This window comes from Chiloscyllium punctatum, chromosome 11 (assembly GCF_047496795.1).
Source record: "Chiloscyllium punctatum isolate Juve2018m chromosome 11, sChiPun1.3, whole genome shotgun sequence".
NCBI lineage: Eukaryota > Metazoa > Chordata > Chondrichthyes > Orectolobiformes > Hemiscylliidae > Chiloscyllium > Chiloscyllium punctatum.
This window is the reverse complement of record NC_092749.1, coordinates 73,963,464-73,980,861: the sequence shown is the minus strand read 5'-3', so window position 1 is coordinate 73,980,861 and position 17,398 is coordinate 73,963,464. Positions and strand designations below refer to the sequence as shown.

Here is a 17,398-nt window from a genome sequence, read left to right as displayed (position 1 = left end):
AGTGTACTGCGTGTCTGATATGCTTGACAGAAAGAGTTTAGTGGTCAGGATGCAATGATTTGTATTGGACAACTTAATGAGTTCATAACCAATGAAAAATTCAAGTCAATGGTTAGAGTTTTGCCATGGATTAAGTAGATTATTGGGATTTCTGTAATCCCTTAAGAAGCATATGTTCTATAGTTTTTTAGATAAGATTCCCTACAGTGTGGAAACAGGCCCTTCGGCCCAACAAGTCCACACCGATCCTCCGAAGAGTAACCCTCCCAGATCTATTTCCCTCTGACGAATGCACCTAGTACTATGGGCAATTTAGCATGGTCAATTCACCTAACCTGCACATCTTTAGATTGTGGGAGGAAACCGGAGCATCTGGAGGAAACCCACGCAGACACTAGGAGAATGTGCAAACTCCACACAGATAGTCGCCTGAGGCTAGAATCGAACCCGGGACCCTGGTGCTGTGAGGCAGCAGTGCTAACCACTGAGACACTGTGCTGCCCCACATGTTAAGTGAGGTTACATTACCAGTCCACTTTTTCAGGGAATTGCTGCTCCGTTTTATTTGCATTTCAGCCCCACGTTCCTAATCTTTGGTCATCCAGAGTAGAGTGGAGCAGGGTGGAGGATATATCGAAGGACCTCCTCGTGGGTCAGCCCCTGAGCCTGGTCAAGGTGACCATTGATCTTGTTTCAGGCAGCTGGCAATAGAGAGGGTTATTATATCTGCCTTTCTTCCATTGTTACGTCCATGTGTTGGCCACTAGTATTTGGGTTTTACATGCTATGTAGCTGCTGCAGGGCTAAAATGCAGCAATGACCTGGGCTTCACATTTAAATTTAGTTTTGTAAATTTCCTTTGAAGATTCTGTTTTTGCTACAGGACCCTTTCAAGTGGCTGTCAAGTATTTGCTTAATGGGCTGTCAGATGTCAATTAGCTAATTTTGTTTTTTTTTGTGCTCAAAAGCATTACTGCTGTCATGATTAGATTACTTAGTGTGGAAACAGGCCCTTCGGCCCAACAAGTCCACACCGACTCGTCGAAACGCAACCCATCCAGATCCGCTCCCCTACATTTACCCCTTCACCTAACACTATGGGCAATTTAGCATGGCCAATTCACCTGACCTGCACATCTTTGGACTGTGGGAGGAAACCGGAGCACCCAGAAGAAACCCACGCAGACACTGGGAGAATGTGCAAGCTCCACACAGTCAGTCGCCTGAAGCGGGAATTGAACCCGGGTCTCTGGTGCTGTGAGGCAGCAGTGCTAACCACTGTGCCACCATGTGACAACTGAATGGTCTTCAAATCAAATTAATTTTACTTGATTTGTTAGTACTAGTTTGTTGTTTTAAAGCAACACTATCAGAATGTGTTAAAGACCCCATCTCTTTCTTTTTGGGACAATAAGCCGAAATTGCTATGTAACTGAAATACCAGGAGAGTTTTGCAACTTGAAAATGAAGTGCTGCATATATTTGAGTTCTGCAATGCCATGTTGCTTTTTTTTTAAACCACTGAAGGGGAGAATTCTCCCTTTGAGTGGTCCCAGGAGTAAAGGAAAATGTGCCAGTTGACAGCCCTGCAGTTGGAATGCAGAATGTTAAAGAGCAGCCAGTGCCAGGGTAATACCGAGAAACATTCTGCAAATTGAAAACATCCACACTTCTCCTCACTCCCAACTCTTGTCTGTCTCTATCTCCGTATGTCTATCCGTCTCTTGAAAATCAAGCAATCCTAAAACAAACTATCAAAACAAAGAACAGCCATCACTCTGTGGACAACAATGTTAAAAATTAAAAACACAGTATAAGAAAATGTAACTTGCTTAATCTTGATTTGTGATCTTCAGAATTTGTTTACCGTCTGTTATTTTTCTACGATAGTAACTGTGTCAAATGTTCTTTTCAGTCATGAGTATGTGTATATTTAGGGGTTTTGAAGGCTATGGTTTAAGTTGCATATTCTTCTATTTGTCTGTGGTTAAAGTTAAGTGTTAGAATGAATAGTAATTTTCCATTAATGATGAAAGCTGGTATGAATTGATTTTGACCTGAATAGCAAAAGTCAGACAAATCAGTTGTTTTGATGGTCTAACTGGGATTTCCTACATTTTGGAATACCCTGTGGATCCCTACACTTTGTCCAGCTCAGTCTGATAGTGTTAACTAAATGATTAGGTACTAATGTTGTTAAAATTAGTTTTTCCATTTTCTGTTCAATTATGCTAAACAGTTTTGCATAGTTTTTTTTTCAGTTAAAGGGATACCATACCCTAATTGGCTAAGTTTCCACTGCTGAAGGTCAAACTATAAAGTAAGCCACACTGAGAGATGTGGGTTTTCCAACACCAATTTTTAAGCAGCAATGTTGAAACTGTTGCTGTTTTCAATGATTGGCTGTGAGGCTGAAACATATTATACTGTTGTGGAGCTTTAGTGGCAGACTGCATCAATCAGGATTTCCATACATATCTATAAATACTGACGTCCAGAAGTTGAGGTCAGTTTTAGAGGGCAAATGCTGACAGAAGAACAGCAACCACAAGTCTTTGCAAAGCTGAGCTCGTTTGGATGAAAATTTGGTTTAAAAATTAAACTTGTATCATTCAGCGACTTTTTTTTTGCTTATGAAAAAATGAAATAACTGCAATCCATGTCTGATACAAATAAAATTAAAGATGCCTTCACTCATTGTAACTGAAGACAGTGTAACTCAGTGACTGTTTTGTTTGTTCATGAACTCACTTTATGCTCATGTAACAAAACTGTATAACAGTTTTTAAATATATGTACAATAGATCTTAAAATTACATACTTTCTTTTCCAGCGTCTCACAGCAAGTACTGGCAGTAGGCAAAGAAGCAGACTGTCTATAATGGCTCAATACTTGTGTAATGTAAAGAGCTGCTTTACTATTCCAGGCAGAGCCTTTGTTCCGAAACCTAAGGTAAGGTGCATCTAACTAATGTTTAGAGTCCTGAGTGTGGGATTGATTTTATTTGATTTATTATTGTCACATCTACCTAAGTACAGTGAAAAGCTTTGCAATACAGACAGATCACTACATACAAGGACATACAGATCATAGGGTGATTTAACAGAGTGAAGCATACCAAGTTACAGCTACACAAAGTGTACAAAAGCACGATCAACATTAGATTTAACTTTGAGAGGTCCATTCAGCAGTCTAGTGACAGCTGGGAAGAAGCTATTTTTGAACTTGGTGCTACATGTTTAAGCTTTTGTATCATCTGCCTGATGGAAGAGTTTGGAAGGGGTTATAACCAAGTTGGGAGGGGTCTTTGGTAATGTTGGCTGTCTTTCCACAGTAAAGAGAAGTGTAGATGGACTCAATGGGTGTGAGGTTAGCTTGTGTGATAGCTGTATTCGTGACTATCTGTAGTTTCTTACAGTCCTGGACGGTGTAGTTGTTGTACCCAGCCATTATTCTATCTGGATGCATGCTTTCTGTGGTACATCTGTAAACGTTGATGAGAGATGTCAAATGTCAAATTTCCTTAACTCATGAGCAATTTGAAGTATTGTTGTTGTGCTGCCTTGAGTTGCATCTACATGGGTGGTCCAGGAGAGATTGTTGGTTATCGTCATTCCGAGGAAACTTGATGCTGTCTGTCCTCTCCATCTCCGCTCCATTGATGTAGAAGGCGCATGTCCTCCTTCTTGCTTCCTGATCAGCTGTTTAGTTTTGCTGACATTCAGGGAGAGATTGTTATCTCTGATTAACATCACCAAGTATTGTATCTCCTTCCTGTATTCGGTCTCATCTATCCAGTCTACATCAGTGAACTTCTAGATGGAGTTCGGACGAAATTTGGCCACACAGTCATGAGTGTACAGGGAGTGCAGGAGGAGGCTGAATACACATCTTTGCAGGGCACCGTTGTTGAGGATTGTCATACAGGGGTGATGTGTCTATCTTCACTGATTGCAGTCTGTGGGTCAGGAATTTGAGGATCCAGTTACAGAGGGTGGAGCAGAGACCTGGGTCTGAGATTAGTTTGAACTGAGTTTGGAGACTAGTTTGGTTGGATTATAGTGTTGAAGTTAGAGCTGCAGTCGATAAGTAGAAGCCTGACGTAGGTATCCTTGTTATCCAGATGTTTTAGGGATGACTATAGAGCTAAAGAAATAGCATCTGCTGTCGACCTGTTGTGCTGATAGGCAAATTGCAAAGGGTTGAGGCAAGCTGGGAGACGAGAGATGATGTGAGCTATGACTAAACTTTTGATTATAATTATGGTGGTCAGAGCCACCGGACGCTAGTAATTGTGTGTATTTAATTTTTTTTATATAGTATCCTCATAGTGTAGAAACAGGCCCTTTCCCAACAAATCTACACCGAATCTCCGAAGAGTAACCCACCCAGATCCATTCCCCTACTCTATTGCTCTACATTTCTCCTGATTGTTGTACCTAACCTACACATCCCTGAACATTATGGGCAATTTACCGTGGCCAATTCACCCAACATGCACGTCTTTGGTCTGAGGGAGGAAACCCATGAAGAAACAGCGAGAATGTGCAAACTCCACACAGACTGTTGCCTGAGGCTGGAATCGAACCCGGGTTCCTGGCACTAAGAGGCAGCAGTGCTAACCATTGAGCCACCATGATGCCCTAGTACTGAGCTGGTGGTGAAGTTCTTGAAGCAGGTGGGAACTTCAGACTGTAGCAGGGAGAAGTTAAAGATGTCAGCCTGTAGTCCTGCCTGCTGGTCCACAAAGGATCTGAGTGGATCTCCATCTGGGCCAGTCACTTTCCTTGCACTCACTGTCAAGAAAGCCAGTCTAATGGCCGCAATGGTGTCTGAAGGATCGGGTGTGTCGGGTGCTCATGGGACAGGTGACACCATTCCACTTGCATTCTGCTTGAACTGAATGTAAAAAGCATTGAGCGCATCAGGGAGGGCTGTGTTTTTTGTCTGTTATTCTGTTCTGCTTCATTTTTTATTCCGTTATGTCATGTAGGCCTTGCCTCAGCAGTGGGTATCCATATGATAATTTGGGTTTCTAACTTAGCCTGCTATTGCTTCTTAGTGTATCTAATGGCTTTGCGGAGGTGGTTAGAAGTGCACTCCTTGCTTTATATTTCAAGTTTATTTAATCTATCAGGTTCAGATTTTATAGTATCTTACAACACAAAGAAGCCATTTACCCCTTCCTACTTGTACAAGGTCTTTGAAAGAGATGTCTGTTTATTCCTATAGCACTGCAGCTTTTTTCTCCTTAAACCTGCAAATTAGTATTTTTCAACTTCATGTCCTATTGTCTTTTCAAAGCTCAGTGGAATCTGTTTCTCTTACTCTTCCTGCAACGCATTTTGGATCATAGAACACTAAAATAATTTCTCTTTATTTCTAGTTCTTTTACAGAATTTTAAATTTATGACCTCTGAATGCTGACTGACTTGCTGTATCAAAACCCCTGACAGTTTTGAGTACTACTTATAGATGTATAAGGGAAGATCTAAATCTGTCCTCTAAGCAAAACAACTATAGCTCTAGCAATCTTTCTGCACATACCAGAAGGGCATAATCCTTGTGAAGTATGGTGCCAAGAATTTTACATGATACCTGTATTGCAGATGAGAACTGATCAGTGGTGTGCAAAGGTGTAACATTACATCCTTGCTTCTTTCTCTGTGTTTGTATCCGAAGCCAAGTATCCCATATACTTACTTAACTGCCTTTTTAACTTTCTGTGCCCTCTTTCAGGTTGTATGGCTACAAAATGATTCTCCTTTTAACTATGTTGTCTATTGCTGTAGTTGAGGAGGGTTTTACTTCTCTGATATACATGGCTGATAGTGTGTGTGGTTTATGATGCGGTTTCAGTGTTATTGTCTGGACAAGGCTTGGTGAACCTCTTGATCTGTCGCTCTCAACCATTTTTGTATGTTCACGTGTAAATCTTTTATTTCTGAAGTGGTGAAAATATTTTAGCATTTTTAAGAGTTTGGTAGACAGCTGCTTTATTGCTTAATATTCTTACTCACAAAAACTGATTTTAAAGGAACACTTTGTTGGCAACTTGACTGAACAAAGCTCAGTTTAAACCAATTACATTGTTTACTAATATTTTAAAATGTAGTATAAGTACATTCACTGAAATGAATACTGAGGATGGCATTATTAATTGAAATTCCTTTGTAGCTTTCCAGCTGTGTAGAATCTTAGATGTAATCAAAATGTGTTTGAACCGTATGAAATATAGTATGTCATAATTGTAAAAACCTCTTAAGTAAGCCACTGCACAGATAGTTTCTGTAAAACTTGAGTACACTGGGAGAGTGGTGGTGGTGTTGGAGGTGTCAATTTATGTGGTGGGGATGGAAAAAAAGCTGGAGTTTTGAAATAAAGTTATTCAGATACTGTTTTTTTATAATTCTTCTTTGATCTTTGCACCCTGAAATGATACCAGACAACCTTGATTAAAAATTGCAGCTATGTGCCATAAATGGTAACAGCAGGTCTGAAGGCAAATATATGAAAGTAAAGATGTATCCTGAAAAATTCTGTAACTAGTTAAAAGCCAGGATTGAAAAGAAAGGACAGTTGTGTTGAGAATAAATAATGAAGTGGACAGTTGGAGAGCTCACTTTTTAATTGAACAGTGAAGCACTGCAGCAAAATGTGTTGGCATTAGTAGGGAATGCAGGCTGTGAAGCTTAATTTGTGCCTTGTTGTTTTGTTGGTTTTTCAGTTGTACTGTATCTATTTTCATATCTTCTCGTTGTTTTGCTGAGAATTATGAGGTGTTAAAGTACTATTATACTGGTTAATCTTGAAAATGTTCCTGCTTATAGGTTGACTGTCACCTAATTAGGAAAAATACATAAGCATTCCTTTTCAGTGTTAGCCTGGAGAGTTATTTTAATAAAATGGCCTGCTGGATTTATTTAACCTAAAAATTTAATTGATTAGTGATCGCAAGTCAAAATAAGCATCACTTTTTTTTAAAGGGAAGCTTCCATGTTTACTAATATGTACTCCATTTGTATATAGCATTACACAAGGATACACTGCATAGCATTCCATTTAGCCCAATCAATGCATGACAGTGGATAATCCATTTAAACCACTTCCCATCCATCCTCATTTAACTCCTGTCAACATAACCTTTAATTCTCCTCATTCTTATATGTTTACCTAATTTCCCATTAAGTGTATCTATACTGTTCACTTCAAATATTTGGTGTGCTAGATAGAGAGTTCTCTCATTCTCAGTTGCTTCTGAATTTTCATTTGATATGTTATTTACTCTTAATCTTGATAGCCTCTAAACACAGTAGGTCACTTCCCCAACTATGAGAAGATGAGGTGCTGAAATAAAACTTTTTCTTAACAGCCATAACATCAACCTTAAATCCTTTGTAGCCTTCTTCAGCGCTTTCATGTCCGTTTGGTAAGATGGTGACCAGTACTGTGCGCAGCACTCCATGTGTAGTCTAACTGTCGTTCAGTGTAAGGAGGCCATCCACTTACATTTAAAAAGAAATATTGCATACGTTGTAATTTATTCTAGTGACAAGCATAAGATTTTGATTTTACTTGACTGACATTAAATTGGGAGTGTGATATCTTCTTTAAGCAGCATTATTTTTGTCTAATAATGCTTTTTGCGAATTAATATTTTACATTATTAGAGACATATGTCATCATATCTGTATTAATCCAAATACAGTCTATAACTGACATTTAACCATTGTGTAAATTTGTCTTTTTTTCATTGTCTAAAATGTTTTGACTTACAAAATCAAAGAACAGTGCTTTTAAAAGTAGCACCCTCATGTTTGAAATCTATGAAATAGTTTATTTTTGATTTAGACAATTGAACGTTTATTACAATAGTTGACAATAGCACAAATTACTTTTTGAATGAGTCTTCAATATGTGCACTTTATTTTTGTAAAGAAAATATTGAAATTAAGAATATTTTTGTCAGATTTCCAAGCCGCAATCTTAGTAAAATGACACCATAAAACATACCTACAAGTGCATTATAATTCTTTACACATAATGTCGCTGAGAATAGTCTGCTTCATCTTCCAAAGACTGGTGTTTGGGGTAGTGCTGTCTGTTTGAGAATTCGGTTTTCTCCAGGCTGTCCATGGAATTGCCAAGACCTTCATCTTGGAATGATTCTAATAAATCTAAATTGTTACCCTCTCTAAAATCTTAACACCTTTCTTAAAAGGTGATGCCCAGTATTAGACACAATAATTCAAACAAAAGTTGCCAGGGTTAGTATAATTAGTGTGGACAAATTGCTCACCACCACACATCTACAAACAACAAAGTTGCCTTTGTTCCAGAAGACCAGAAGGCTGCTCTTTCATCAGTGAGACACAACTACTGGTGAGTTTAACTTGAGGGTCATCACAATTCAGGCAAGGGTCAAGGTTGAGAAGGTGGATCTTTAGGGTAATCTCGGGTGGTGTGGAAATTGAATCCATGCTGTTGGTGTTCCTTTGCATCACAAACCAGCCATCCAGCCAACTTAGCTAACCAACCCTCTACAAACAGTACATAAGTGGTGAGAGGTGAAATTGGCTCATAACTTAGCATCCACTAACCCAGACAGAGATGAAGAGAGAACTTATTGCTTTCTTCCTATTTAGTTAATAAAAGAAAACATGCCACAAAGCTTAAACAATACAAAAAACTTTCAATGCTGAATTACAAACAGCCAATCACAGGCAGTACGTCAGAATTGATTAAAAGTATTCAGTTTATTAACTGAACAGTTAATAGTACTGTATAAATTTCTATTTTCAACAGTGATTCAAAAGCCGCACTGTTGCTGAGGATGCAAAGTTGCTTAGTGTAGACAATGCGAAGTAGACATTTGATAAGTGAATAAAGGAACTGTTTCCAGTAGCTGAAGGTTTGATAACCAGAGGTTTTAAGATGATTCATACGAAAAAATCAAGGTAACATGAAGAACAACTTGTTAGGATTTGAAATGCATTTCCTGACAGGGCAATGGAAAACGATTTGTAAATTTCAAAAGCAAAATAGATAACTATTTGAAGGACAAAATAAAATGTAGAGTTTTGGGGGATTTAAAAAAACAGGTTTTGAGGTCTAACTAGATTATTCTTTGAAAGTTCAGACAAAGTGGACTGAGTACCTTCTAAAGTATTAGGATCCTATGATTTAAATTTAATAAAATAGTTTGTTTTATTTAATCCATTATTTTATGATATATTTTTAATTATAGGTTTTCTGGTGCATAAAAGTTCTCATGTCACGTAGCATTTATATTTGAAAAGTGTTTTTAAAATTTTAATTTAGTGTTACATTGAGAAATGTTGTGAACACAATATAAAGTGCAACTTCTTTAAAAACTGTTGAAAATGGAATATACTGCTGATAAATATGAAATTCAAAACTATTCAGTGTGAAGACATCTTGTTATTAAGTAAAAATATGGCCATATAGCTGCAAGGAGTTGAAATTGAAGAGGATTCCTGGGCTGTAAAGATGGACATTATTCTTCCTAAACTACTGAGTTTCTTAACAAATGACTGAGAAAGGTTGAACCAGCTATTCCTGCTCTAAAATATTAATTGATATTGTTAACAGTTCTCTCTTTTCAAACACCATCTCTTCCCCCCCCCCCCCCCCCTTCAGATTGCCAGGTACAGCTATCTCCTCAAAAAAAACTATCAACTGTCCTCTTATCTTGCCAACATTCTTTTCATCTCAGGTACTTGAATATGTTGTTTCACCTGAAATTTATGCCCTTGGTGAGGTTTCCACTTCACACAACTGCAGCTTTGTATTGATCCTTTTGTATGACAAAACCACCAAAATGATGTGACAGTCTGAATAGGGACCAGTAACATTTTTAAAGCAAAGTATAAGATCCCAATGACTTACAAAGATAATAAAACAACTAGATTCCACAATTTTGAGCAAGCAAAAAAAACCTATCAAAGTTTGAACAGTAAAACATGATCACCTCATTTGCCTGCCATCTCAAGGTGAACCCAGGTCTTCCAGACACTTCTTTACCAAAACCTCCTTTGTTGACTTCAGCACATCTTGTGACTGTTTGCTTCCCTTTCTCCTTCCTGGCACATTATATCCAACTACTCCCTGTATCTTGGCCCTTAATCCCTTTGACACAATGTTATTACATACCTTCCAATGCATTCTCTCAGTGGTCTGTATCTTCATTGTCTGCAGCAGTTCCCTCCAAGAGCTGCAGTGTCTTTCCAGACTGTATCAGATTTCAGACATCATTTGACAACAGATAAATGAATAATTGGAGTTTTGACTTTTAATTCTATATTCAACTAATTATTCTGATTTTCAATCAAGAATTCCTTCTCCTTTACATTGCTGCATAGGCATTCGGTCAAGTACTGTACAACGAAGTCCTAAGGTGTTTGGGGTAGTATATTGGCATGGATAGGGGATTGACTGACTAAAGATGAGTCAAGGTAAAGGGAATGGATCACAATTATTTACAATATATGTTAACTGGGCTCACAGTAGTGAGTGTACTATCTCCAAGTTTGTGACGGACACAAAAATTAGTAGAAAGGCACGTAGTGAGAATGAGGTATGGAGTTTGAGAGATATAGGCAGTTGGAATATTATTTAAATGGGGAAAGACCACTGAAAACTGCAGCACAAAGGGATTTGAGTATGCTAAACCATAGCAAAAGGTGAGCATCCAAATTCAGCAGGTAATGGGGAAGGCAGATAGAACGTTGGCTTTTCTTCTTTTTCAAAAAGAATTGAGTATTAAAAATTATGAAGTGTTGTACCTGGAATACTCCGAAAAGCTTTGGTCCCTTTTATCTCAGCAAAGATTTACTGATTATTGGAAGCACTAGTTTGATCCTGGTTATGGAAGGATTTTCCTATGAAGATCAAAGGATTTGGGGAGTTATCGGGAATAGGATACTGAGTTGATGATCAGCCCTGATAATGTTGAATAGACTCAAAGGGCCAAAAGACCCATTCCTGCTCCTGTTTTCTATACTTCTATAAGTAACTCTAATGAGAATAAAGCAGGAAAGTGGAGTTAGGAATGGTGGATCAGCCAAGATCTCACTGAACAGGGGAGTTGAATCGATGAGCCGAATGGCCTACGTCTGCCCCTATGTTTTCTGTTCTCCAACGCTCATTCAGGTGTTCATGTTCAGTGATCAATGCTGAACTGTTGTCACCAGTTCACTTTTTTAATTGGTAAACTCATCATTGTTATCGGTAAAGAGATCGCTCTCATGTCTGCGGGTTTCAAGTAAGCAAGAGTTTTTATTTCAAGCATTTAAACAAAGTGGCATATGTTCCAGTCTGAGAGCTTGCTCCATTCTACTAGCTCTGCAACTTGTTACAACTTTTATGTATAGCTTGTTCAGGCAGTCCTGTGCTCAACTACACAGTTTTGCATTTTTCAAACACACTACATCCAAACATTACCATCAACATCTAATGTTACCTTCCCCTGATCTCCCCTTATATTCACACCTTTGAACCCACGTTTAGGCCAATATGACAGGCAGAGCATTCACCAAGACCTTCCATGCCCCATTACCTAGAGTCTCCTACTGGTGTTCGACCAACTTCAGATCTCATACAGACTTGGTGTCCCCATAGTCCTGATGACCTGGGCTAAACCTGAAACTTTTCTCATTCAAATTTAAAAATCTCCTCTGATATCCTATCCTTCGTTCTCTTGAAGTGTGTTAACTGTGGAGGAGTATGTAGTATACTTACATGATAGTAATGTCCTATTTTCCATTATTGCTATTTGTATACGTCATGAATATCATGAACCTTTGGTTGGTGATTGTTGTAATCTCATTTCCAGTGGTCAAATGGTGTTCTTGCCACGTTGGCTTAATTGCTACCATAGTCTTCCAACAACTTTGCCATGCCTTTGGCTATGTCCACATGGAGTCTTCATCTTGTGATTGCCTGATAGCTGTTCTCAATAGTTGTGTTGTTCGTGGCTAAGACCCTTTCCACTACCTCCTGGACTACGTTTCCAGGATCTTGTTGCTGTTTGATTCCACATAACCAGTGAAGGCCCTGACCATGAGGTAAAAGTCTTGCATGGTAAAAGAGTCAGTCAATGTGTACAGAAGGTGTGGTAATTGCCAAATTCCAATCTTGCTTATACGCATATCATCCTATTCCTCAGAATATAGCCCTGGGCAGGGCAAGTTTGAACTGCCTCAAACTTTCCAAGAGGATTGGCTGAGTCAGAATCACTACTGATGGGGTTTCAGGGTATGAGAGGAGTAGATGGTATGGTGCTGTGCTTTGGTGCAAATTTCTCTTGCCATCTGGAAGATGCATTTTACACCTAGGGAGTGGATTTTACACAACTCCCCAAGATCTTTCACCTGAACCAGGTCAGAGACCCAAACACTTAAGGTTTCCATTTGCATATTTTTACTGTCAGGAACTTGCTCATGTTCCTCACATTCACCACTCACTCAAACAGCCTGTGGCCTGGCAACTATTTCCCACCTCTCCTGCAGTTGATCAAGAAGATGTAATGTTTTTACAACTTGATGTATGTGCCGAGATGCAGTTCCAAATCTTATATCACCAATATATGATTGAACATTAATTTCTGAGCCAACGTGCACATTGCTTGGACTAGGATCAGTGATTTTAATAGTGACCAAGGACAATAGTTTGAATAATTTTTATACCTTCTCCGTGCACATATATTGTAAGAGTATATTCTGTACCCTGGACTGTGAATCACCGTCCTCCTGTGCTCCCTGTGATGTTTCCCAATTCTAATTATCCCAACCTTAGATGATGCATTGGTGAGCACTTAGTGGGTCTCTGCTCCAAGTAGATAAATTATTACATCATACATCAGTACATCAAAACTGATTAACAAATATACTTTGCTGTTGACAATATTGTGCCTGTAATCATGGCTCCCAAAGAAATGGGAGTAAATTAGTCCATCCCACAGTAACATTTAGTATACTAATAACTAACCGTTAAGGGAGTCCCCACCTTCTGTCGAAAGATCTTCCATCTTCTCAGTACTGCATTGTTGCTATACATTCTAGTGGCTGGCACACATCTGAGAGTTTCCATTATGGTTTTCTTAGCTATGGATGGGATTGTAAACGTTGGAGACTCCCATGTTGTGGCTGTCCACTATTGGATGGTGGTTCCAGTGACGATTCTCTGTCATTAGCCTGCATAGTCCAAAGTAAAATAGTTATAGATTTGACCTATGTCCAACGTTTTCTCTTTCTGTTGCTTGCCATGTCTAGACACATGCAAATGCCACTGGTCTTCAATCACCTCATATATTTTACCATTAGGGTACTTGTGGTGTGGTTGCAGTATCCCTTCCTCTGAGCCAGAAAGCCTGAGTTCAAGTTACACGTTCTCTTGATGTGTAACAACATCACTGAACAGGTTGATTAGAAAATATCTATCTTTTAGCATCAGGGTTCTTGTGGCTCAATGATAGTGTCCTTACTTCTGAGCTAGGTGACCTGGGTTCAAGTCAAGAGGTATGTAATACCACCTTTGAACAGGTTGATTGGAAAATATGTGTCGTTTGTCATTAGGGCGCTTGTGTTTCAGTGGTAGTTTCTTACCTTTTGACCAGGAAGCCTGGTTTAAGACCCACCTACTCCAGAAATGTGTACAAAGGAGCCTCGATTATCTGACCATCAATTATCCGAAAAACAGATTTTCTGAACAGGATCTGAGGGTCCTGTGAAACCGTTAGAACAAAGTGGTGTTATTGACATGGTGTGACAATTGTGTATTTTGTTTGCAGTACAAGGATAAATGAGGGTTACCTGGACTGAAAAAGATGTGCAAACGTTGCAGCAAAGTGGTATTAATGACACTGGTGCAACAATCTTAGTCAATTGTCACAGTGTTGAAAATCAGTGGTGTCTTCATTCCCCCACGTCTTTGTTCCGAATTCTTATCTGGCATAATTGATCGAGTTTATTGTATGTACTTACCATGCCTGTGACGATAAAGCAGATTGCAGTGACAATTGAACAGAAAAGAGATTTTACGGCTTCTGGATAGTGGTGAAAAGGCATCAAAGATTACACAGGAGTACAACAATGAAATAAAGACCATGTCTGACATCAGGAAAGCAAGACCGGCGATTGAGAAATTCATCAGCCAAAGTGACACCTCAAATGCTTTGAAAAGAAAATACATGAAGCCAGTAAAGGATAAGCAATTCGACCAAGTTGTGTTTTTGTGGTTTTCACAGCAGTATGAAAAAGGGATTCGAGGGGATTCTAGTATCTGGCCCGATGCTACTCGAAAAAGCTGCCAGTTTCCATGAACTCCTCCACACCGGTGAGTCTGAACACTGCGTATCATTGGGCTAGTTACAGCGCTTCAAACATTGTCACTCAGAGCAGAAGTCCGTGGATGAAAGGATGGTGAAAGGCTACAGTCAGAAACTGCAATCCATCATTCATGAAGGAAAGTATGAACCTGTGCACTTGTACATTGCTGATGAAAGTGGAATGTTTTGGTCTGCAATGCCAAACAAACAATTGCATCCTTGGCAGAAAAGCAGGTGTCAGGACATAAATGCAGAAGGATTGCATCATGATTTTCCCTTGTGTCAATGCCATTGGCACTCTTAAATTACCGCTTGTCTGCATAGGGCGATATGCTATTCCATGTTGCTTCAAGGACTCGTTTCCTGTGATGTACAAAGCACAAAATAAGGCATGAATGACATATCCACTTTCATGAAGATTTTGTATCTGCTGTCAGATCACATTTTGCAAGCACTGGACTCGAGCAACATTCCCTTTTGCTTGTTGACAACACCGAGGCACATACAGTGAAAGGCAGCCAGTTAGAATCAGCAGACGGAGCTATCAAGTGTTTGTTTTTACCACCCAATTCAAGATTGCAACCAATGGATCAGAGAATCATCGCGAATATGAAAAAATATTAACGTTAACATGTTGTGTGAAGACAATGCAGAGAAAAAGAGTGCAGGAAATTAAGAAGGCATTCACCATCAAGGATGCTTCGTTCATGATTGCTGAATCTTAGGACTGCATCAAGCCATCGACAGTCGCGGCATGTTGGTACAATGGCGTGCACGTTGGTAGCCATGCCAGTAAAGTGGACACCCGTCCAAATCAAAGGCTGACCAGTGATATCACCAAAAATGCAGTCAGCTAGGATTAGGAAACTTTCAATGCTTGGGTGAACTGTGGCAACATCAGAACAAAGACACTCAGCGATGATCAGATAGTCAACGTTGTCACAGAACAGTGGGAAAGTACAGGTGCTGTGGACGGTAAGGAAAATCTGATACCGACACCACCTCCAGTCCCTGTTAATGAAGATATTGCGAGTTTGCGACTTTTCATGGAGTGGTACAAAACCCAACACAAAGTCGATGCCCATTAAGTTGATGATTCTTCACCAAATGTTGTCATTGACAAAAAAAAGACAGCAGCACCTCAAGCAACAGCAACTGGATATTTCCTTTGCAAATAATAGCCGACTTCCACCTCATTGAATTTTATTTACTGTACACATACACAAAAAGTGATTGGTTTGTAAAGTGTCATGAATTTTGAAGCAATTTCCAAAATTTGTACAAATTTTAGCGATTGAATGAAATAAAAACTCTGTAAACGTGCTTTTTAACACGTAAAGTACGGCTTTCTTCATTTAAAATTAAATCAATTATCCGAATAATCAATTACCCAAATGAAAAGCGACCCACCCATCAACCGGATAATCGAGGCTCCTGTGTATTAGCATCCCTCTGAACGGATTGATTAGAAAGTTACATCTCCCGGTGAACCCAAGCCAGCCACAAAGTTTTGTCATAAGCCATTCTCCTTCTGTCCCATGATCTGAGTCTTCTGTGAATCCTTACTTCCTCAATTCCTTTAACTGCTAATATAGTTCTACCACATAGCTTCTCACTCTTTGTGGTACTGCATCTTTATTATTTGCAGTTCATCTCTCTGGGTATAACGATATGTGATAATTCATCCACTTGTGAGCATCAGATGCCCATTACATGCCCTGTGACATATCATCCTCTGAGGAAAAGATGATTAGAATCGGGGAGAGAGCACAAGAGATGGTGATTTTCATAGCTTTTCCAGCCATTAGTTCAATTGGTCTTAGTAAGGAGGTGATGGGAATCCAGAATCGCAGGCCAAAGTTCCAGGATCATGGTACACAGTGAAATTTGATTCCAATTTTAAATTCTGGAATAATCTGGAGCTTACCATTGTTGATTGTCATAAAAACCTATCTGGTCCACTAATATCCTTTTAGGATGGAAATCTGCTGTGCTTTACCTAATCTGACCTATATGTGACTCTAGACCCACAGCAGTGTGATTTACTCTAACTGCCCTCTGGGAAGTTAGGGATAGACAACAAATGCTGTCCTAGCTGGCGAACCCACAACCCATGAATGAATAAAAAATGTCCAGTCATCCAGTTTGAATTGCTGTGTGTCATGTTATGGAGAAAACCCACCTGTCATCTCCCTGTGTACTTTATGACCTTTGCTGTGGCAGATTTTAATGTTTGGTTCATTCGTTTTACCATGCTTCAACTCTGGGGATGGAATGGCATATGAAACCTGTGATTTATTCCTGACAATTGAAGTATTTTCTTCATTACTTTCCCACTTGAGAGTCCCATGATCTGAGTCTCCTTGAAGAGGCATTCCCCGAATTGGTATTAATTCTGTCAGGAACTTTGCTACGATGAAGGCAGAACAGTCATGTATTGGGAATGCTTAAACCCATCTTTGGGAATCAAGCCATCTCCCATTTGGTTCTTCTACTGTTGTTACTGATCTTAGTTTGCTTGCATTTAACAGTTCCACCAAAGCATGACCGGTATCTAGGGTGACATCACTGGCTCATTAATCAATAGTTAGCGCAGACCTTTGGGTGGCATAATAGACCTCTTTGTTCACTATGCCACTACTTCAGGACAGCATTGTAATATCTCCAAAATGAATAGTCTGTCCATATTCAGCACTCTTTAACCTTTGTATGCCTTTTCCTGATCCTGTCTGATTCTATCAGTTCTCAAGTAGCAAATCCTCCCTTTGCCAAATGTACTGCAGACTCTACAATGATGTGAAATTAGGGATAAAATTCTGGTAGTAATGAAAGAGCCTTAACACATTCCTGATATCCCTCACCCCATTTATTGCCTGGTAGAATATAGACAGATTGCTTATACCCTACAATGCAAATTAATTTACTTTTGATTCTGTGACTAAAAGAATGATCTAGAAACCATTAAGGATGTCTACAGTTGAGTACCATGTGATCTGGGCTTAGCATGTTCAAAATCAACAAGGTTACTTTGGTCAAAACTGTATCGGTTG

The 17,398-nt window shown here is 39.3% G+C and overlaps 1 protein-coding gene across 6 annotated transcripts in view; it reads left to right on the top strand.

Moving 5' to 3' along the window:
- tfb1m (transcription factor B1, mitochondrial) overlaps positions 1-17,398 on the top strand; it is a 63,301-nt gene that overhangs the window by 33,409 nt on the left and 12,494 nt on the right. For all 6 annotated transcript variants that reach the window (XM_072581049.1, XM_072581050.1, XM_072581052.1 and 3 more), the window contains exon 6: positions 2,834-2,953. In XM_072581049.1, the coding sequence (XP_072437150.1) occupies positions 2,834-2,953 (120 nt within the window). The remainder of the gene's footprint in view (positions 1-2,833; positions 2,954-17,398) is intronic.